General features: G+C 57.3%; 1 protein-coding gene across 9 annotated transcripts; it reads left to right on the top strand.

The window, feature by feature from the left end:
• The first annotated feature begins 6,060 nt into the window (after positions 1-6,060).
• On the top strand, positions 6,061-16,785 carry CELF3 (CUGBP Elav-like family member 3). 9 transcript variants are annotated; one of them, XM_075540352.1, is made up of 13 exons: positions 6,064-6,205; positions 7,197-7,279; positions 12,104-12,152; positions 12,488-12,613; positions 12,740-12,819; positions 13,985-14,128; positions 14,225-14,366; positions 14,566-14,715; positions 15,077-15,151; positions 15,440-15,498; positions 15,610-15,628; positions 15,886-15,969; positions 16,658-16,785. In XM_075540352.1, exons 3-13 carry the CDS (start codon positions 12,104-12,106, stop codon positions 16,783-16,785), a joined length of 1,056 nt encoding a protein of 351 aa, XP_075396467.1. In that variant the 5' UTR covers positions 6,064-6,205; positions 7,197-7,279. The 9 variants fall into 9 exon arrangements, with proteins under 9 accessions (XP_075396462.1, XP_075396461.1, XP_075396460.1 ...); XM_075540351.1 differs by having other exon boundaries at positions 12,485-12,613; XM_075540350.1 differs by having other exon boundaries at positions 12,104-12,194.
• The last annotated feature ends 5,493 nt before the right edge of the window (positions 16,786-22,278 follow it).

The following is a 22,278-nucleotide window of genomic DNA, read 5'->3' as shown; positions in this document are numbered from 1 at the left end:
TTTTTTTACATCTCTGAGTGTCGCTGGTTTTGTTTCTCTAGAAAACTCAGCCTAGCACACCTTTATTAAATAAAGCAATTGTTTCTTGACAAGCAATTGTTTCTTGACATATCCCCCATCTAAGGCTGTATACTTCTTTCTTACACCTCTCATAACAACCCATACATCAATTGTATCAAGCATATTTGTACCTAGGTTATTATCATTTCCAAAACATTTTCTACTTGAGCCTTTGGTATAAGCTCCTCTTTTTCCCTTCCCTCCCCCACCCTCCCACTTTCATGAATCCTTGATCAGTCATATATTATTGTTATTTCTTATCTTATACTGTCTATTGTCTCCCTTCACCCACAGTTCTGATAGCTCCCTTGGGGAGGGCTATACACTTCTGCAGGTGCTGTTTCCATCTCTCAAAACCTTCCCTAAAGAAGTCTGCATTCTTTAATTAATGTCCCATCAAGGCAGCAGTTGGGACTTCCTCCAGGGACACAGTCATATTTCTTCGACATGTTCATTTGAGCTTGGGAAGCAAGACATGTGAAGGGGAAAGACCAGGGCTGTAGGGCACAGGGAGTACAATTTCCCAGCAGAATTCTCCTGGCTTGATCTTTTTCTCACCGATGGAATTTTTCTGAAAACTTTTTAGTAAAACCATACCCAAGGTAAATAGGGGGGGCATGGAGTGGACACCCATGCCCATCTGTAGACAATTGGACATCCCCTCACAGAGGGGTAACAGGGAAGAGATGAGCCAGTCAGGGTGCAGTATAGCACCAATGAAACATGCAAATTTCCTCTAGTTCTTTGGTGCTTCCATCCCCTCACCATCATGACCTCAATTTGACCTTACAAATCAGATTAGACCAGAACATGCACACTGCTACAGATAAGAGCCTGCAACACAGGAATCCAGGATAGATAAACCCCTCAGGGCCAACAAGGAGAGTAGAGATACCAGGAGGATTAGGGGAGGGTGGGGGGAGAAAGGGGGTATCAATCACAAGGATCAACTTATATAACCCCCTCCCAGGGGAAAGAATAACGGGAAACTGGGTGATGGGCGATGGAGGACAATGTAAGATATAGAAAAAATAATCTATAACTTATTAAGGGTTTGTGAGGGAGGGAAGAGAAATGGGGAGCTGGTATCAGAGGCTCAAGTGGGAAAAGATTGCTTTGAAAATGAAGATGGCAGCATATGTGGTTGACACACTGGAAGAATGCATGCATTATGATAAGAGATGTAAGAGGCCCCAATAAAAGTATTTTAAAACACCTTTGTAATAATCATCCCCTAGTCATCCTGTATTTTTCAAGAGAATCTATCAAGATGACCCCTTTGGGATCCCCCAAACAGTCCCCGTCACCTTCTGAGCTGACCTCTCTGCCTTGAATTGAACTGGCCTAGCAAGTCTGCTTGGCAGCCACTGTTTGGACTGGACTCCATTTGATGGCAGTTCCACAGCGAAGCTGAGACACGTGCATGATGGAGATGGCTGGTTGGCAGCCACGCAGGGAGCACAGGGCCATGTCTAAGCATGCTTTGTCGGGACCAACTGTGTATGGATAAACTGGGACCGGCAACACTGCTTCTTTTTACCTCTCCTCATCTATTGACCCAGTTAGCGTCTCAGGTTAAATAAATATATCATGAAAATGAATTTTGCTTGTGTCTTTTTAGTTTTTTAAAGGGCTACTAGTTTTTAAATTGTTTACCTGGTTTACACTATATTTCTGTTAGTGCTGATCTGGACTAACCCCATCTTCCACCATTACTTCCCCCGCACCACACACACACATATACACATGATTTATTCATTTGTACACAATTGCCACATATACTCGAGTATAAGCCAAGTTTTCCCAGTACATTTTTAATGCAGTTTTTGTGGTAAAATAAGGTGCCTCGGCGGATATTCAGGTCGGCTTATCCTGGAGTATATACGGTATTTCCATCGCTCCCCACCTCACACATGAAATAATTTACATCCTCCTTCTGTGATTTTATTTTCTTCTTATGCTTTGACAATCAATCAGCCCTTGCTTGATGAATCACCATTCTCTGGCCCAAATGTGTGTGTGTGTGTGTGTGTGTGTGTGTGTGTGTGTGTGTGAGAGAGAGAGAGAGAGAGAGAGAGAGAGAGAGAGAGAGAGAGGCGGGCAGGTAGAGAGAGGGGCGACTTTCATTTTCTTAACTATATCTTGGTGTTTGTTCCTTCTTGTTTTGTTGGCCTGTCTTACCTTGCCAGAGGAACCCTGGTGGCATAGTGGGTTATTTGTTGGGCTGCTAACCACAAGGTCAGCAGTTCCAAACCACCAGCCACTCCTTGGGAGAAAGATGAGGCTTTCTGTTTCCATCAAGAGTGGCAGTCTTGGAAACCTGCAGGGACAATCCCACTCTGTCCTGAAGGGTAGCTGGGAGTCCACATCTACTCCATGGCCCTGAGTCTGATTTGGGTTTGGTCTGACTGCCATGGAGGTGTCAGTCCCTGGATGGCAGGGAGGTGACCTCTTCTTTGAAGACTCTCAGAGGCTCTCTGATGGCCACCATCTCTGTCCACACACACCGTCACCACCACACTTTGCCTGTTGTGGAAAATATACCCAATTATTCCACAGTGCCCATTTCCAGGAGCAGTGCTCTCCCCTTCCTAAAGTCAATATTCCCTCCTGTGGGGCGGCTTTGCTCGGGGTGCACAGGGATGAGGAAGAAGGTAAGCTTGGAGGCAGTGGGTACGGAAAGTCTGTTGGAAGAACGAGGGCTTGCAAGTCCCCTTTCCGCCTGGAGAGAAGCTTCCCAGCTTGGGCCTCTGAGTCATCAGGTTGTTTTTCCCAGCCTTCTCTCACCTCGGGAGGTGCTCCTGCTCCCATCCTCCATGGCTTGGCTGGAAGAGCACCAGAGCCAGGCCTGGTGCAGTCACCCAGCAAGGAGTGTCTCAGGAGGCCCCCACCTCTTCTCTAAACCTTGCCTCCCTGCCGTCCAGATGGAAACCTTTCATGGGGGGGCCATGAACGAAGCAAGGGATGGGAGGCTGCTTGCTGCCTGCAGCTGTCTCTCCAATTACTGCTGGGAGGAGAGGGGTGGCTGGCATTCATTATAATTCATTTTTGTGAATGTTTAATATTGCAATTAATATGATTAGCCCCAAGCCTGAACGAGCAGCAGGGCGGCAGATCTGCTGACAAGACACAGAGTAATGAGATCAACAGGGCCTTGGGGTCTTCCCAGGCTCCCTCCTGGAGAGCATGGGGCTCTGTTTAGCATCTCCAGAAACACTGAGATCAGATTAGAAGGCAAGAAAAGGAGACCTGGGGGTGGGGAAAGTGAGCACGGAAAGTTACTTTCCAGATGTGTTTGCACTTCTTGATTCCCTGGCTCTGCCGTCACACCTTCTGCTCCCATTCATGTTAGGGGAACTAACTGGGAGGTCCTAGCATCCACACAAATGATGGGTAATCATGTAAACACACACATATCCACCCGCCAGAATATAAACTAAGGAAGGATGACATGCGGTCCATAATAAAACCAAGTAGCAGAAAGCAGGGCTGTTTCATATCAAGGACTCAACTGAAGGCACAGGAAGAAAACAATTCAGGCATGGGCACCCCACCCCCACCCAAGAGGACCCTTTAGTGTGGGAGTTCACCGAGGAGAGAGGAGATGCAGGAGCCAGTCTGTCCCTGCAGCACTTTCAGCGAGGCCTTACTAGCTGCAAGACCTTAGGCAAGTTGCTTAATCTCTCTGGGCCTCCGGAGTCTATTTGAACCTACTTCCTAAGGTTGTGGGGAGAGCTAAGCGAGTTAGTAACTATCAAACACTTGGAACATTGCCTAGGACGAAGTAAGTACCAGAGAATTGCTGGCTGAGACTGACTTGTCTTCCAGACTTGGAAGCTGCCAGCCATGGCACTGAGGCATGGCCAGGTGGGCCATATTTCAGAGAAGCCAGCACCAGGTGGAGATGTCAGCCCCCCTCTAGGGTGCAGGAGAGAATGAGCAAGTCAGAGAACAGACCCCGCTGCTGATCTGCTGAGATCATTTGGTGGCCTTGAGGTGAGGCCCAACAAGGCTAGTCATTTCTAGGGGTCAAGTTCCCTCAGAGAGGGAGTAGACGACCACTCATAGTATCCTGTAGTAGTTCTCAACCTTCCTCATGCCTCGACCCTTTCATACAGTTCCTCTTAACATTATTTTAATTGCTACTTCATAACCATAATTTTGCTACTGTTATGAATCGGGCAACCCGTGTGAAAGGGCCTTTCAAACCCCAAAGGGGTCGCGACCCACAGGTTGAGAACCACTGGTTTAGGGTTTTAGGGGAACGTAGGCGGGCGGGGCGCTCCCAGACTTTCCCCCACCCACCTTTTCTATAGGACTCAGTTAACAAACCCCACTCAAAGGGAGAAGCGGAAGAGAGTAATTGGGTTTCCCTTGCCCTAAAGGGGCGCTCCACAGCTGTGGTTACTCCCCAGGAAGCAGGCAGGAATGTACTCAGGTCGAGGGAGGTGCTTTACACGAACTGTTGATGCCAGAAATACTCGTTAGCATCTACTACGAATGAGCAGGACTTGGTGCTAGACACCGCGAGGCTGCGCGGAATTCACCGGTGTCCGCATCTTCACGGAGCTTACAAGCGAGACCCTCGTGCCCGCGCTTGCCCACGCACTTGTACACACACAGGAGAGAGCGGGGAGTCGGAACATCCCAGAAAGCGTTCGGGTTTTGTTGTTCCTGTTCTGGACAAGACAGCTCCTCTTGGCACGCCCCCCTCCCCACCGTTTCTCCTCCAGGCCCCTCTGCCCTCTCCCCTCCGGTACCAGGACCCCTCAACTTGCCCATCTGCTCGCACTCCACACTCTCCCCTAGTTCCTTTCCTTGGCCCCCCGACTCCCAGATGCTGGGTTCCCCTCTCCTCTGCCCACCCCTCTTTCCCCCACCCCCCACCCCCTCGGTCTTCTCTTCCAGCACCGGGGACAGCTCCAGCCCCCGGAACAATGGACCCCACCTTAGGGCTCCTCTCTAAAGTCTCCGTCTCCGCGTCCTGCCCAGCTCCTGCCTAGGGGAGCGAGGCGCGGGGAGGGCCGTGGTCCCCGGGACCAGCTGCTCTTCTGGGGGCGGGCGAGAGCCCGGGAGGGAGGCGATCGGAAGAGGGCGTGGCTCTCGCCTGGATTGTGCGTCCCTCGCCAGGGCCGAGAATTTGTACGCCACCCCTGAGACTGACATCACCGCTGTCTGGGGAAAGGAGGTGGGAGTGGGGAGAGGGGTGTGGAGGGGGGAGGTTTTTGTTGAGCAGAGCGCGGCCAGAGAGCAGAGCTCCGGGACCCAGGTGACCGGGAAAGCAGGCAGCCCCAGAGGCGGGAGCAGCCAGCACTAGCCCAGGACCTGGGGTGGGGGTGGGAGGGGGGGTTAAGGGGAGGACCTGAAGGGGGTAGGGGGTGGGGGAGACAGGGCAGAAGGGACCCCGGAACCCTGCCGCCATCAGAGATTCAGCATCTGGCATCAGGGATCTTCGGACCCAGCAGAAGGATCGGCCACGGGGGAGGTGTCCTCCCGGGGAAGCCAACGCGAGCTCCACCTGCCCCACCTCAGGAGTGGGCCCCTCACTGACGCTGCTGGCAACGCCACCAGGCCCTTAGTCCCTGAGCCTCCGTTCCCCTGCTTCCTCTGGCCCTCCCCCCAACCTCCAGCTCTCACCCCTCCCCCTGACCCCCAATCCTCGCTCCCCACCTGACCCTTCCAGGCCTTGGCCCCCCACTGACTCCCAGCCTGGGATACTGGCCAGATCCCTGGGAGGAAGGCCGCTTGTTTGGGCTATGCCCCCTGGTGGCATGACAGGGTCTGCCTAGTCCCCTGACCCCTAGCCCTCAACCCCCTGGCCTCCTTTGTGTGAAGAGCCATCCCTCTACTCAACGGTGTGGTGGGGGGGCAACGGGAACGCCAGCCCCGGCTGTGCCCCCCTCCAGAGCTCCCACCACTTGCCTCCTTGCTGGGCAGCCCCCCCCCTTGGCCTTGGGGCTTCTCCCTGCTCCCCTCGGCCCCTCCTCCTGGGCCGCGCCAATGAAGGAGCCGGATGCCATCAAGCTATTTGTGGGGCAGATCCCGAGGCATCTGGAGGAAAAGGACCTGAAGCCCATCTTCGAACAGTTTGGCCGGATCTTCGAGCTGACTGTCATCAAGGACAAGTACACCGGGCTGCACAAGGGTGAGCTTCAGGGGCTGGGCAGGAGGAAGAGCTGACCTGCCAAGGACTGATGACCCAGAAGAAGGAAGAGTTCAGGGGCCGCCAGGGAGTGTGGGTGGAGGAGCTGGGGTGACCAGCAGGCTTCTGGCTGGAGCACTAATGAGGGCCTCTTGGGGGTCAAGAGTTGTCAAGAAAGCTGCCGAGGTGTGGGTTCCACTCCCAGAGATGGTCGTGGGGTGGACTCAGGACAGAAGGGACGGTGCGCCCCTGTTGAGCTAGACTGAGCATCTCAGTGGCAGACAGTCTCGGGATGGGGGTGGGAGGGTGGGGAGTCAAGACACAGGCCAGGCGCTCCTTCCAGAGACAGAGAGTGGAGATGAACTGGGCAGGGCAGCTCCCGGCTGACAGGGGGCCCTGAGGTGCAGGACACAGTGTAAGGGCCAGCTTCGGATGGTGGGAGGTTGGCAGCTAAGTGATCTGGGGCAAAGGAAGACTGCTTTCCAGGCCCAGCCAAGAGCAAGGTGGGCTGGCTCAGCACTGGGGATGAGGTTCCAGTCTACCTTCCCATTGCAGTTCCAAGGGGCCCAGGGAGGAGGCGCATGTACTCTCCACCTTCCTCCTGCCCAGTTGAGATGAGGAAGAAGGGAAAATGGGGGGCCATGGTGACCGAAATGGAGGGAAGCAGAGGGGAGAGGAGCCCGCCCCCCCCCACTCCGTGTAAGGGAGAGAGAGAAAAGGAGAGTCCCACACTTGCCTGGTGATCACATGCCTGTCTCCTCCCCCACATAGAACTCCCCTGCTCTCTCCTCCCCCACCATCCAGGCCCTGCCCACCAGCCCAAGACTCCCTGGGGTGCGATGCCTCCCCCTCTCCCCCAGCTCCCCACCCCAGTAGACATGAGGTGACCTGAGGGAAAAGCTTCGCAGTCCCCCACCTCCTCGTCTGGGGAGACTGTCAGGAGTGGGGAGGTCAGCGACCCCCCCACCCTGTCTCTCTGCTCTGCCCTGCCCAGGATGTGCCTTCCTGACCTACTGTGCCCGCGATTCAGCCCTGAAGGCCCAGAGTGCCCTGCACGAACAGAAGACGCTGCCAGGGGTGAGTGCCACTCTCGAAGGGCCAGGAGCTCCATGGGGGTGGGGGGATGGTGTGTGTGTGTGTGTGTGTGTGTGTGTGTGTGTCAGAGGGCTCTCCACCTCTTCTCACAGGAAGCCCCTCCCTCCTCCTAGCTTCCGTCCCTCTGGTAGACTCAGGCATTTCTTCCCTCCTGGAGAGTAGGCAAACCTCTGTTAGCCCCTGGAAGTGTGACCTTTGCAAGCAGCAGAGGGGCCCCTCCCCACTTCTCAGCATGCCCATCGGGTGGGGCAGCACTTAAAGGGAATCCTTTAACCCTTTGAGGGCCTGGGAGGCATGGAGAGGAGACTCTGCTTGGCCCTGGAGCTGCAAACCTGGGCGAGGGAGCGAGCGGAGGCCCCCCTTCCCCCCTCTATGGTCTGTGGCTCTGACGGGGAAGTGGGCTGTGAGCTGGGGGGGAGGGGAGCCTGCCATCGTGAGAATAGGCAGCTGGTGTCTGTGGGTTGGCATCTCCGTGCTGGATTTTGAGCTCAAACAGGCTCGCCCCTTGGCTCCCAGGAGGAATAGAGGGAGCAGAGCCACAGGGCCTCTGGGTGAAGCTGGCAAAGACAGGGCAGAGGTGATGGTGGAGCCCAGGCCTGGCCCATCCATGCCCGGGCCGGCGAGGCAGGGGAAGTCTCCCAGGGCTGCTCCCCTCCTGCAAGACCACAGCTCCTCCTGGTGCCTTCTCCTCAGCCCACTTTGCAGACTGCCCCGGGCCGGGGCTGGCACCTCGGGTGGGAGAGCTGCTGGCTGCCTGCTGGAGAGAAAGATGCCGTTTCCCCAGCTCTGCTTCTCTAGACTCTGAGGCCAGGCCGAGGCCTAGGGAGTGCTTCCTGGACCCTAACTGCTTCCACCCCTTCAGTCAACAGTTGCCAAGAGTGCTGTCCTTGGTGCTGGGGACACATCTGTCACAGCCTAGGCCCTTGGGGGAGGGGGACTCTCAGAGGGGGACAGACAGAACTTACAATAAGAACCCTTTCAACCACCCCTACTGCTAGGAGAGCAGACCCAATGCCAGCCTCTGACCCCCTGCTGGCTTTGCCGGGGGGGGGGGGGGGGAGGGGGGAGGGGGGGGAGGGCCCTGGGCCCTGGCCAGACTACCAGAGTTGCATTGTCCTATAGAGTGAAGGGCGTGTGTGTGTGTGTGTGTGTGTACATGTATGGGTATGCCCAGTGTGAGCACCATCATGTTCCCCTTTTTCTGTCCCCCTCACCCTCCCCCAGCCCGCTTTTGCTCTGTGGGTGTGGAGGGACCCTAGCCAGTCAACACTTCACATCTCACTGTTTATCCTTCTGCTGTCACATTACCTCAGACCCCCCACTGCTGGGGTGGGGGGGTGGGGGGAGAGGGAAAGGGGAAACAGGTGTGAAAGAGGGAGGGCCAGAGCCCTTGGGGCTGAGTGTGCCCGCTGAGACCTCCCCTGGGCCTGTCCTCTCCCTTCAGCTGCCGGAATCAGCTCAGGCAGGGTGCTATGGTAGGTGAGGAGATGTGAGCAGGGTGGGCTGAGGGGAAAGGGGGCCTGGTTAATGATTGTCTAGCCCTATCTTATTGCTCAAAGGTGACCCGACCCGAGGTCTCCACCTTGGGCCAGGCCCCAGAGAACACAGTCCAGAGGGAGCAGGAGGAAGTGGAGGGTCCCATCTTCCGAGGAGAGAAGCCCCCATATCCTGGGGGCTAGGGGAGCAGAGGTAGGCGGTCTAAGGGAGCAGGTGTCAGTGGCTGAGCCCCAATGACCCTTTGTATTCCCAAGTCTTTTCTGAAGTCACCTGCCTTCCTTCCCGGCAGTATTTGCCCTCAGTCCGTGTGTGCGCGCACGCGCACGTGCACGTTCACAGCAAGCTGGCTCACGTAGTGTATTAGGAAGTTCTTCTTACTGTCTAATCTCCATACCCTCTTACTGCGAGTCATTCATTAATGAGGGCATTGGCCTTCAGCCCTCTTTGCTTCCTTCCCATTTCTCAGCCCAGTATCTGGAAGGTGCCACTGTGAAGGGTAGCGCTGTGCGCTGCAGAAAGAAAGAATGGGGGGGGGGCTGTGGCTGCTAAGCTCCAGTTCCTTTCTCTCCCCCAAGAGTTTCAGGGTGGGGGGGTTCTCCCACTGGCCCTTGGGCTCCTCCTGCAAACAGGTGTGGCCTCCAGGAGGCCACAGCAATGAGGGAGCCCATCATTACTCCTCCACTCTGGGGACATGTCACTTGGCTGTGGGCAGGTAGGTTATTGCCCCATGGAAAGGGCATGTTTTGGCTCAGGGCACTGGGCATAGTTCTGGAGCTAGAACAGCAGGTTGCTAGACCCTCAGGAGAGGTAGATTTTGTGGGGCTGATGAGTTCTTCTTGGGAGTGGGGTCTTTGCTGTTGGTGACAGGGATGAGTCAGTGCAGGTGGGGGGAATCTCAGTGATGCTTGGTTGGGGTATAAATAGCCCCTTCTTCTTTGGGAGGCCCTAGAGAGGACTTATCACCCGGTGGGTGGTAGCTAGGGAAGAGAGGCCCACAGCTGCAGCCCTGGGTTGCCAGGTAAACAGGGCACAGCTGGCCTCAGGGGAGGGGGCAGGTGTGCCCAAGCTGAGCTAATAGAGACTGAGCTTCCCACAGGAAGTACCAGCCAGCCGAGAGGAGGGAGGCTGGGAAGGGAAGCTGGGAGCACTAAGTCAGAGTCAGAGACAGCCAGTCTGTGGTGGGGCAGGGGGGCCTGCACACTGAGCACGTTAGAATTCATAGCAGCCAGGGGCATTTATTGGTACATTGTTTTGTACCTGGACACCCGTGCAGAGAGAGACTGGTGCCCTATCTCCCTGGGCCCCAGGCTTCCCATCTCCAATTAGATCAGTAATCCACAGGGGTTAATGCCAAGCTGAAAACCACTGCCCCCCCCCCCCCCACACACACCACCTGGTTCTGATCCCACCTCTGTGGGAATCTTCTGGCTGCTCTGGCTAGGACACGGGAGAAGGGAATGCACTGGAGCCGGAGCCCCTGACCATCTGACCCTTGCTCTGGACCCTTCACTCTGTGCAGAGGGAGCTCCCAGGCTGGTGGAGCATCTACAGACATTGAGCCCGAGATGGGATCATCCCAGATTGGTGGAAGATAAAGCCGGGAGCAGACTGGCTAGGGCACTGCTCCCCCACCCCGCACCAGCTGCTCTCAAATCTGGAGATTTAGTTTAGGGGGTGGGTCTCAGGCAGGAGGGTCAGCAGAGGTCGGGCTGTGAGGGGGAGCCGATAGTGCAGCGGTTCTCAACCTGTGGGTCTCGACCCCTTTGGGGGTCAAACAACCATCTCACAGGGTTGCCCAATTCATAAAGTAGTAAAATTACATTTATGAAATAGCAAGAAAAATAATTTGATGGTTGGGGTTAACCACAACATGGGGAATTGTATTGAAGGGTCGCCACATTAGGAAGGTTGAGAAGCACTGTGATAGTGTTAGGAGCTGATTCATGGGGAAGGGGCCAGTGTGGGGTGGGTCAGGGGCGACCGGCACTGGGCACTTCTCCCTGATAAGTAATGGTGACCCAGGAGATGCCAAGGGGAGCTGCAAAGAAACCATCTCTCCCACCCCTGGTTTTACAAACTCAGGCACTGTGGTCAGAGGGAAGTAAGTGACTTCCCGGAGGTCGCCCAGCCAGTGGGTGGCAGGGCTACCGTTTAACCTCTGCTCCCAGACTCCCAAGCCATGCCTTTCCAGAGCTGCTCTGGCTCCACCTCTGAGGCGAGATGAGGGGTTATTTTAGACTGCTGGAAATAGGGGTGCCTGCCTCTCCCTACATCCAATGACTGGGGTGGCCAGGTGTGGCTCTAGGGGTCAGAGTTCTCAATAACAAGATCTTTTCAAGCAGTAGAAGGCTGGGTCACCCCCACCCCCACCCCCTGTTCCTGAGCTGCTCTGAGCCCTGATTAAGGAAATCAACTGTCAGGAGTAATTTCAAGTCCTCTCCCTGAAGGAGATTGCGTTGGGTGGGGCTGAGAATTTCTGGAAACAAAGGGAGACACTGTGAGATGCCGGCGGGGGGGGCGGGGGGAGGGGGGGGGAGAGACGGTTAGTGCTCTGGGGGCCTTTCGCCAGAACGGGGAGAATCGCTAAGGGGCACCGGACAGCTTCTCCTCCAGAGTGCCTCTGCCTCAGAGAGGTACCCAGGGAGGGACACGTGGCCCCTGCACACCTCCCTCAAGGATCAGGATGCTTTTCCGGGCCCCTCCCCCACCTCCCAGCCTCCACCAACATACCCTGTTCCCACCCCGCACTCCTTCCCCGAGTGTGAGTGTGGAGAGGCAGGAGTGATGACGTCACCATGGTCGCCAGGACGACAGGGACGGATAAATCAGGCTGAGTGGGTGGTTGCCATGGTGCGCATTCTCCCGTTGCCACGGAGACTGGGCATCTGCTCCCTTTGTGCTGCCCAAATGCCTTCCCCCTGGGGTCAAGGGGCGTTGGGGGGCAGAAAGGGTGGCAGACATACCTTTAGGGGTCAGGAGGGCGCCAGGACTCCTTCATGGGGGTAACCCCTGTTGCCTGACTGGCTTTGAGGCAGTCCTGGTTGAACAGTCATTGGTTGGACTCTGTCTAGGGACCCAGGTCCCATGGCCTGTCCCACTGTCCCCGTCAGTCAGGAGTGCAGGGGGCCTGTCCCTCTCCCTCCTGGCCAGGTCACCTGGGGTCCAGCCTGGGCCGGGGGCTGTGCCCCGTGAGTGAGCATCCTGCAGGGCTTCCTCTCCATTCCCTCCTTCCCAGACACAGAGAGCTGGGTCCGGGCTTTGTCCTGACCTGGGCAGTCCCCAAATCCGGCCTTCTTCTCTCTTCTTTAGATGAACAGACCCATCCAGGTCAAGCCAGCCGACAGCGAGAGCCGAGGAGGTAGGCTCCGTACCTCTGAAGGCCTCTGCCCCTCTCCTGAGCGCCTCCAGGCGGTCTGCAGACAGACTGCCTTCTGAAGATTGGGGGTAGGAGTGGACATGGCCAGGGGTGTGAGCTCGCCCACTGTTGGGATGGCAAAACCGAGACCCAGGGCCAAGGCAAGGCTGCCTGTGCTGGCACGAGCCCCCCCCACCCTACCCTTTTGCTCACCCCAGTCCCCAGGATGAGAGCGCATCTGAGATTCCACGGGAGAACTGAAGGGGAGGGGCCCCAGTTCAGGTCTGTCCAGGAGCCCCTAATCCGGCCCCTCTGCCTGTGCCCCAACCCCCCAGAAGACCGGAAGCTCTTTGTGGGGATGCTAGGGAAGCAGCAGACAGATGAGGACGTGCGGAAGATGTTTGAGCCTTTCGGGACCATAGACGAGTGCACTGTGCTCCGGGGCCCAGATGGCACCAGCAAAGGTATGCTGCCAGTCCCACCTCTCCCCCACAGGCCTTTCGGCCTTCCCACCCCTCCCCCCGCTTCCGGAGCAATGGGCTCTCTGGGAGACGGGGCACTCACACCCCACTCCACCTTGACCTCTCTAGGCTGCGCCTTCGTGAAGTTCCAGACCCATGCTGAGGCCCAGGCAGCCATCAACACCCTCCACAGCAGCCGGACCCTGCCGGTGAGGCCCCGCCCCCGGCCGCTCCGGCCCCGCCCAGCAGAGGGAGCATTCCGCCCAGGATTAAAAAAAATCCCATCTCGGGTTTCCCAAAGTGTAAGGCTTTGCAGCCTTTTCTCCCACCTGCGGAGCAGTTGGTGGATTTGAACCCCTGGCCTTGTGGTTAGCAGTTCAACTGCTAGGGTTTCTTAGCTAGAGCCTCCTGGAATTTATTTCAGAGGAATTTCCCGAATGAAGAATCAAACAGCTCAGGGACCTCCTCATACATGAAGCACCCCCTCCTTGCTTCCCATGTTCCGCGTACCCCCATTCTCATCTCGGGTCTGAATTCCTCTCCCAGGCCTCACCCGCCATGGTTGGAGCCACCTGATTTTCAGACTCTAGCCTAGAGGCTCACACACCTTCTAGCGAAAGTTCCCTAACTTGGCCAAAGGAAGGGCCTTGCAGAGGGAACTCGTAGGTTTCCAGGGCCTCTGAACGCTGGGTTCTCCAGCAGGGGCTGGGCCAGCCCCCAGCAGAGGCCAACTTCAGTCAGAGTCTCTATTAGCTGGCCTTGGGCCCCTTCTGGGGAATCCTTGCAAATGTTCCCTGTGGGCTTTTATTTGGTGCTGGCTGGGATTTAGCGAGCTGGATTTCTCAGAGCACATAACAACGGGGGCTGGGTGTGGGAGCACACTGGGGGGGGGGGAAGCAGGGGGGGGGCGAGGCAGGACACTGCCGGCCACCAGGCAGGAGGTGAGTTTGCCAGCTCACTCTGGGGTGGTCTCCAGCTCTTCGTAGGATGCCCCCAGGCCCCTTCAGTCCCACAGGCATCTAATTTTAAGGGGCCCCATTAGGTGGTGTGAACAGTATGCTTACCAAAGGTTGGGGTTTAAGGTCCACAAGGGGTGCCTTGGAAGAAAGGCCTGATGGATCGATATTGGTTAGAATCCGTCTTTGGAAGCCTGGAGGATTCCAGCCACACGGGCACCTCAAGATGTAGCCCACTCGAAGGCAACCCTTTTGAGTTTTTCAGTTCCTTTTTCTTCACATTCCCCAACTTCTCCAGCCTCTTCCTCATCCTGGCTCAAGAGGAGACAGTGAAACCTCTCATGACTCCAGGGGTGGGGGCACAGAGATCACTGGGTGACTCTGACCCTCTGTTGCGCGCGCGTGTGTGTGCGCCCAGGGTGCCTCGTCCAGCCTGGTGGTGAAGTTTGCTGACACGGAAAAGGAGCGAGGTCTCCGCCGAATGCAGCAGGTGGCCACCCAGCTGGGCATGTTCAGCCCCATTGCCCTCCAGTTCGGAGCCTACAGCGCCTACACCCAGGCCGTGAGCACTGCCCCCTCCCCTGTTGCTGGGCTGCCCTGGGCTCAGGGATGGGTGGGGACCTGGGCCAATCACCTCTCTCCCTGCTGCCCTCCCCAGCTGATGCAGCAGCAGGCAGCCCTGGTAGCGGCTCACAGTGCCTACCTCAGCCCCATGGCCACCATGGCGGCCGTGCAGATGCAGCACATGGCTGCCATCAATGCCAACGGTCTCATCGCCACCCCCATCACCCCATCCTCAGGTGAGGCCTGGGAGGGGCAGTGGAGCTAGGGCTTGGGGAGCTGTGGGGTACAGGCAGCAGGACCTGGGGGTCAAAATGCCCGCTTCTTCCCCTCTGCCCTCAGCCTCGCCAAGCATTCTCTCCACCTCTCTTGTGTGTGTGTGCACGCGTGTACGCGTGTGCGTGTACTTCTTTGCTCTCTGTCGCTCTCTCCTCCCAGGAACCAGCACCCCTCCTGCCATCGCTGCCACACCCGTCTCTGCCATCCCTGCTGCTCTGGGGGTCAACGGCTACAGCCCGGTGCCCACCCAGCCCACTGGGCAGCCTGCCCCTGATGCTCTGTATCCCAACGGGGTGCACCCTTATCCAGGTGGGGTTCTCTGCTGCCCCACCCCTGCCCCCAGCCACCACTGGGGCCACTGTTCCCCCTGCCTGGCAGCTTGCTGCTCCAGAGCCTCCAGGCTTCTAAAGTGCTTTCTCTGCCTCCTGTCATGGGCCGGGTGCTCCTGTCTGCATTCAGCCAGGAAAACCGAGGCTTAGGGAGTGAAGTGACTTGCCAGTCACAAGTGAAACTGGGATGCTCTCCAAAAGTGGGGCTCCCCCCACCCCACGCATTTCCCCGTGCATTGCACACGCTACAGGCTCGCTATAAATCGATGGCTCTCCTCTTCACCTAGCTACCTTCCGGTCCCTGCCTCACCATCTGTACCTTCCTCTCCCCATGCCCTTAGCCCAGAGCCCCGCGGCCCCCGTGGACCCCCTGCAGCAGGCCTATGCCGGGATGCAGCACTATACAGGTGAGGCCTGCCCCTCCCCTCCTCCCCCCCATAGGTTAAGTGGTGGGCCGAGAGGGATGTCCGGACGAGAGGCCAGAAACGCACTAACCTTCTTGGTCTCACCCCACCATCACCGTCAGGCATGCCTGATGGCTGTACTGGGGAGGATGGACCACTGAGGTCAGCCTCTGCCCTGTGACCCCACTGGCCCAGGCTACAGGAAGGGGGCCTGGTGTGCTGGGGGCCCACGGAGCCCTGGAAATTCGGAAGCCCCATCGGCTCTCCCTGTTCTCCACCACCCTCCGCCCCTCCCAGCAGCCTACCCTGCAGCCTACAGCCTGGTTGCACCTGCGTTCCCGCAGCCTCCCACCTTGGTCGCCCAGCAGCCCCCACCGCCCCCGCAGCAGCAGCAGCAGCAGCAGCAGCAGCAGCAACAGCAGCAGCAACAGCAGCAGCAGCAGCAGCAGCAGCAGCAGCAACAGCAGCAGCAGCAGCAGCAGCGAGAAGGTGCCGCCTGGGACCGGTGGTCTCACAGCTGGGAGCCTTTCACTGTAGGAGTGCCCTTCGTGGGGGCTCCCTACCACCCTGCTCCAAGCCAACACTTGCCACACGTTTGTGATGAGGTGGCTGGAGCCCTGGTCCACATTGGGGGGTGGGGCGGGGGGTGGGGCCTGGGCCAGAGAGCTGCATCTCCTGGAACTCTGGTTCTCTGAGCTTGTTTCTCCCCATGACCAACTTCCCCATCTCCACTGCCCCCTACCCAGGCCCTGATGGCTGCAACATCTTTATCTACCACCTGCCCCAGGAGTTCACGGACTCCGAGATCCTCCAGATGTTTGTCCCCTTTGGCCATGTCATCTCAGCCAAAGTCTTTGTGGACCGGGCCACCAATCAGAGCAAGTGTTTTGGTAAGAATGATGATCCAAAAGACAAACTCTGGGCTTTTTTTTTTCAATTGCCAAACTCTGAATTCACCTGTGTTCTGATATACCGGGAAGAAGGACATCGTGCTTGGTGCAGTAACGAGGCAACGCAAAAGAGGAAGGCCCCGAGCGAGATGGATTGGCACAGTGGCCGCCACGGCCTCAGAGCAGTTGTGTAGGGATGGCGCAGGGCCAGGCAGGGTTTCGTTTTGTTGGGCACCAGGTCGCAATGGGTTGGAACCGACCTAGTGTCCCCTGATGACAACGGACAGATCTGAAGACACTTAGTTGCCATGAACCGTCGCTGAACCCCTGATTTCCAGGAATGTGGAAGAACCATTGGACACACTCAGCAGCTCCCTATCCGTTGCTGCCCCAGCCTGTCTCCCCTCTTCAGAAGCCACAGTGCCACCCTTTCTCCCCAAGGCCTGGTCAAATCGAGGTCGCCCACACCAGCCACGAGGTCTGGAGACAAGCTCAGGGCCTTGATTTTAAAGAGGCAGGTGGAGTGTAGGGTACTTGCCTTCCCGTCTCTGAAAGGCTCTTTCGGGGCCAGTGCAGGGGAGCTGAAGAGTGGGCTATAGCCCTAGGCCTTCTGCTTCTCTACTCTCAGGCTTTGTGAGTTTCGACAACCCGGCCAGTGCCCAGGCCGCCATCCAGGCCATGAACGGCTTCCAGATCGGCATGAAACGCCTCAAAGTCCAACTTAAGCGGCCCAAGGATGCTAACCGGCCCTACTGAGGGCCTCCAGGTGGGTCCTGCTCCCGCCCTGTGCCTGCTCCAGAACTACCTCACCCCCACACCTCACAGCCAGGGCCCTTGCTTGGACTGTCCCCACGCCAGCCTTACCATGCTCAGGGATGTCTACCCCCACCCGACTCTGGCACCTGAGGCAAGAGTCTGGGGCCACTCCCTCTGCTGGCTTTCAATCAGTGTTTCTCCCTCTCATCTACTCACCCACTCTAGCCCCAGAAGAAGCCAAATCTATACATATCAATGTCTGCTCCCCAGTCACCCCCACCCTCAATATCTGATCTTGTGTCTGGTCAGTGTCCCTGTGTCTGTGTGTGTCTCTGGTTTTCTTTTGGGTTGGAGTGAAATCAGGGAAGGATGATTTGGGGACCGAGTGGGGAGGGGAGTGGCTCAGGGGGACTGCAGGGACCTTAGAATTACTGGATCCTGGATGTGGCCCTCTTTGCTCTGGATGTTGGTTGACTGTCCTCATGTAGAGGTAGACCGGTGGGACGGCAGGCGTGCACAGTGCAGCCGAGGGGGTTCCAAGGCCATGCCTCCTGGGAGTGGCTCTGGTTTCGATGGCAGAGGTTGTGATGTTAGATGCCCAGAACCTCACTTGTCAGCGCCTCCCCCCTTCCCACCCCACTCCACCTCTCGGGGCTCACCAAAATGTGAGCCCTGCTTGTTTTCGTACTGTTGAGTTGCCTTTGGATACCCCCACCCCAGAGAAACACAACCCAAGAACAATACCCACATTTTCTGTTTCTCCCCCTCTCCCCCCAATCCTGGCTGCTTAACTCCCTGCCACCCTGGGGGGCCCCCCAGCCCAGGGCCCGTGTCCATTGTCGGCCGAAGCCCCCATCCCCGGACCCCTGCTCCGGGCCCCTGTAAGTTGCATGGAACGAGCGTGTTGTCTTTGGAGCCGATTGTTTGTTATTTGGGGAGGGGGCCGAGGGTGGAGGCGCCCCCCCCAGCCCAAGGTCAGGGCCGGGGGGAGCTGGCGGGACGTGCTTGGTCAACAGTGATTGGTGACTGTGGTCTGTGTTCCGTGCATTTCTCTCCTGCTTTCTCCGTTCCTTTCCGAAAACAAGGAAAGCAACTGGGCCCGGGGCTGGGGCTGAGCCTGAGCCGGCCCCCACCCCTTTCTCCGTCCAGGTGTCCGCCCGCCTCACACCACCCTCCTCTCCTTCCTAGTGCCCTCTGCCTGCCCGGTCCTTGTCTGGCGTCTTTGCTTCTCTCCCCTCTAGGCCTGTCTCCATCCTCCCCCAGTCTGTATTGATTTGCCCATGGGCTGTTTTTGAGTATATCCTTCCAAATACCGTTTGGTTTCTTGTCTCTTTTGTGCTCCCCACCCCCGCCCCCTGCCAATCTCTGGCCCTTGCTACTGGCTGAGGGGGCTGGGGGCGCAGGGTGGACGGAGGCCTTTCTAATGAGCAGCCCCAGCACCTGCCCTGGCCGGCCACCTCTTCCTCCGATCGGCACCTGCGCCCACACCACAGGCCCCACGGTTTCACCCAGTTTCCTTCCTTCACAGGTCTGGAGATAAACAGGAAGGGGCACGTCACCCCTCTTTCCTCAGCTGGCCCTGGAGGCCCCCTCTGCACATCTGCCATGGGCCTTGAGTGGGCTCTAGGGTCACAGGCACCCATCAACTCCCACCACCCTGCCTCTCGTGAAGGGCCAGGGCCCTTGCCTCCCAGGTGCCCTTCGGCCTGTAAGAGAGCAAGGAGCAGGTGGGCAGGCTCGGAGGGTAGGGGTACCTGCCTTCTGTTGGGGGTCCTGTGCCGCCCCCTCCCCCCCCCCCCCGCTGGTCTGCTCTGCCTGGGGGGGTACAGCTGGGGCCTCTCACACACTCCCCACTTGACGGGTGCCCCAACCCCTCCCATCCCACACCAGGGTTTTTCAGAAGCTGGTTCTTGCCCTCCCCAGCTAGAGGGGTATCCCAAGACCTGGCTTCCCAGCCCTAAAACTCACTGCCTCCCCCAAGAGGCCCCTCTGAGGAGGGTGTGGGGGGTCCCTGAGGGTTGCCTCTCCAGTCAGCCAGAGACCCGCCTCCTTTCATGAGGAAAGCCCTCCCCTAGCCCCCCTAAAAATGTTTACAGTCTCTGCTGGTCCCTCCCTGTAAATCCCACCACCGCCCGTGCGTTATCCCGCCCGCCTGCCGGACGCTGCCAGCTCTTCTCCGGGAGTTTAGACAATGTTTCCCTTGGGATTTTTCTCTCGAGTTCGCCCTTTGGTGTTTTTTTTGGGGGGTGGGTGGGGGGGTGGGTAACTGGGTATTTGGGAGGAAGGCTGAGGGGCGGGCGGAAGGGGTTTATTACCTGATCATTTTCTTTAGGAAGAGATTTTAGGGGAAAGAAGACGGGATGGGTGGGGTGGGAAGACTGGGGAGTCAGTTTGACAGTTCTCTATGCTTAACTTATTTATTTATTGCATTTTACTTTTAAAGAGTTGGTCTTTTCTGTCTAAATAAAGAAACGTTTAAAAGCATCCCGTGAGCGTGGACGGCTGCGGGACGGGGTAGGGTGTGCACATCTGGGGCGGGGGAGGGGGCGGCTGCGAGCAGGGAGTGACCCTGGGAGGCTGGACTCCTCCCGGTTCCAGTGTTCCGGACTTGCTCACAGAGCACGCAGGGCATCACGATGATCTTACTCCTCTGCGCTTCTTGGGGAGGGGCGGGCTCGTCATTCTGGAAGGCTCTGCAGGCTTGGGTCCAGGGCAGGCCTCTGGGCAGTCGCCAGCCCTGTCCGACTGGAGCCCGGGGCTTGCGGACTCTAGGCCGGTCCCTCCCTCGCGCATGCGCAGCCAGGTCCTGCGTGCACATTTCCCATCTGACCTCCCTGCTGCCAGCAGGGACTCGTGGGACACAAAAAGGCCACGCAGGGCAACTAACGCGGTCAGCCAGCGGCGGGAGCCGAGCCCACTGCCCACGGCGCGCGCTTCTCACAGGTTCAGCCACCTGTCTGACCTGAGACAAGGAGCCCAAGACGCATCACGCAGACTGTAGCAGTGACACCGTCTGTGGAGGGTGCACCAGAAACCCCACTGAGACCCCTTCCAAACCCCACATTCCGTTCAGGAGGACCCCACAGGGGGTCCTAGACCTTGACCCCCTAGCGCAAGGACCACCAGCTCCCTCCCCGCCACCCAGGGCGCACCTCACTGGGAAGACTCCGGGCTAGGAAATCCCACCTGCGCCGCGAGCCTCACCTGCCACACTGCTGCCCCCTCTTCAATGAGCCTGCGCTGTTCACAGCTGAAGAGAGAACCAGTGAAGTCCAGGTGGAGACCTACCTGTGGGCACTATAAAGGGGTTCACGTGGCTGTGGGGGCGGCGGACAAAAAACCAACCCCGTTGCCACCCACTCCCTCACACGGGCCAGGCTGAGCTGGAGATGGAGCTGCCTGCCCCACTGTAGCTTAGGAGTAGCTCAGGGTCCAGGCAGAAGATGGAAGGCTGTTTTCTCTGGGAGACTGAGGGGAGGGGAGAAAGTCTGCCTCTTCCTGGCATCTTCCCGTGGAGTGGACGAAAGGCCTGGCAATTCCTCACACGAATTACGACTTTTAGTCACGGCTGCTCCTCTCCCTCCCCACCCCCAAAGTCCCAGCTAGCCACACAACCCCCCCACCCCCCACCCTCCCTGGTGGAGAGTGAAGATGGAGAGCTGGGGGTGGAAAACCAATCAGCTTTGGGCAGGAATTCTCCAGATGCTTGGACTGTCAAACGTGGAGGGCCATCTAAGAGAAGGCCCGAACTTGCTTCTTGCTGTGAGTGATTTTCCAGCGCCACTCGCCCCCCGGGTGGTATAAAGTAGGCATTTAGCTAACTACTGAAACTTCACTAACCTCTCACGGGAACAAGGAGGCGTCAAAAAGAAACTAGATAGCAGATGAAACTAGGAAAGGACAGCAGGACCCCGACTTCAGGCCAGCAGCGGGGCACCGAGAACAGGCAGTGCACTCCAGACAGACCAGCGGCATTGGCAGGTGAATATCAGAGCCTGGGAGCATCACTCACAGAAGTTATCTTCAGATTGAGCGACAAAAGCGCTGAGAATATGGCGGGAAGAGGCCCCAAGTCCTTCCCTCAGTTCTGCCCCCTGCCTACATGCGTGTGCTCTGGAAGGGGTTAAACGAAAGAAAGCTGCCTCCTGTTTCTCTTGAGCTGGACCCTGAGGCAGCCTGACTCTCAGGGTTTCATCTGTGAATTCTGGAGAAATTTTAAAGCCGCTTCTAGTCCTGGATTCTTGTCTTTGGGATGGAAGGAGGCACTTCTACTCAAGGCCAATCCCATTCTTTTTTGGAAATCTGAGAACCTGGAACAACCCCGGCCCAAGCTCCTGCTTCTCTGCATGTCTTGGTTTACCTGCCTCTCTCTGGGCCAACTTCTCTGATTTATCAGGCCTCCTACCAATGGGTTTCCCTACAGTGCTGCATCCTCCCACCTGGCAGATGAAAAGTACTCCCAGACGCCCGCTTTCCCAACTCCACTCTTCCTTCCCTTCCTCGGTCTTCCTCATCAGGAACTGCCACCAACCACACTGGGCACATTTTGAGAGCGCTCACCTGCTAGCTCAGAGATGGGCTGCTGGAACCCACTCAGCTGTGCTGAGAAAGGCCTGCCAGTCTGCTCTGCCGGGCACAGAATGCTGCATTCCCCTGCACATGCGGGGCTGCCCGAGTCAGGCTGGACCTGATAGCAATCCGTGTTACAACATCTACCCAGTCGAGAAACCCCCATCTGCTCCCCTCTCACATGCAGTCTCGCCGCAAAGCCCTGCTGCTTCTCTAGGATAGCTCCGCATTGGCTCAGGCCTCTCTTTACTGCTCACCTGCCTGCCCCCCCCTCCTAAAAAAGAGCAGGTGCTCACAACATTCTCATCTGTCTCCGAGCTTCCCCTCCTGCTTGCCAACTATCTGTTCTTCCCGGAGGCAGCTTCCCTTTAAGAATGTGTTCTTGGCCACTGAATACCTACGCTGCCCTGCTCATCCAAGGCACCCTCACTTTCAACAGCACCCAGGACATCAGAAGGTGCTCAATAATAGAAAATGATTGCTGGACACACCCAGATCTGGAATGCCCATCATGTCTAAATCATAGGAGGAATGAAGCTTTTAAAATGCACCCAGCCCCCTTGCATCTCAAAGACATGTTGGCCCATCACCCAGACGCAGCCTGGGGCATCACCTTGTATCCCTCGTGCATACCTTCAGCACGTTACTGAACCCTGAAAGGCTTATTTCCATAATTTCCCCTCACATCTATTTCTCGCCTCTCAAATATCATTGCCTCCACTCACTGCAGACCATCGACCCTTCTGTATTTGAAACATCCATCTTTCTAAAACTGTAGTCGATTAAAATGACACAGACACAAAAAAAGAAACCTCCCGAGCGATTTTTAAAAAAGGAAAACAGCTCATTCTGGCATTCAGGACCCTCGGAAGCCTTACTACCGTGCACATCGCCCCAGGACAGTGGAGCTGCTTTCGAGTCAGA

This window comes from Tenrec ecaudatus, chromosome 1 (assembly GCF_050624435.1).
Source record: "Tenrec ecaudatus isolate mTenEca1 chromosome 1, mTenEca1.hap1, whole genome shotgun sequence".
NCBI lineage: Eukaryota > Metazoa > Chordata > Mammalia > Afrosoricida > Tenrecidae > Tenrec > Tenrec ecaudatus.
The sequence above is the reverse complement of the archived record's forward strand: the minus strand, read 5'-3'. Positions and strand labels throughout refer to the sequence as shown.

Coding starts and splice junctions, on each gene's coding strand:
- CELF3 (XM_075540345.1), top strand. CDS start 6,061: ATGAAGGAGCCGGATGCCATCAAGCTATTTGTGGGGCAGATCCCGAGG. Junction 14,367..14,565: donor CCCCATCACCCCATCCTCAG/GTGAGGCCTGGG, acceptor CTCTCCTCCCAG/GAACCAGCACCCCTCCTGCC. Junction 16,030..16,657: donor CAATCAGAGCAAGTGTTTTG/GTAAGAATGATG, acceptor CTCTACTCTCAG/GCTTTGTGAGTTTCGACAAC.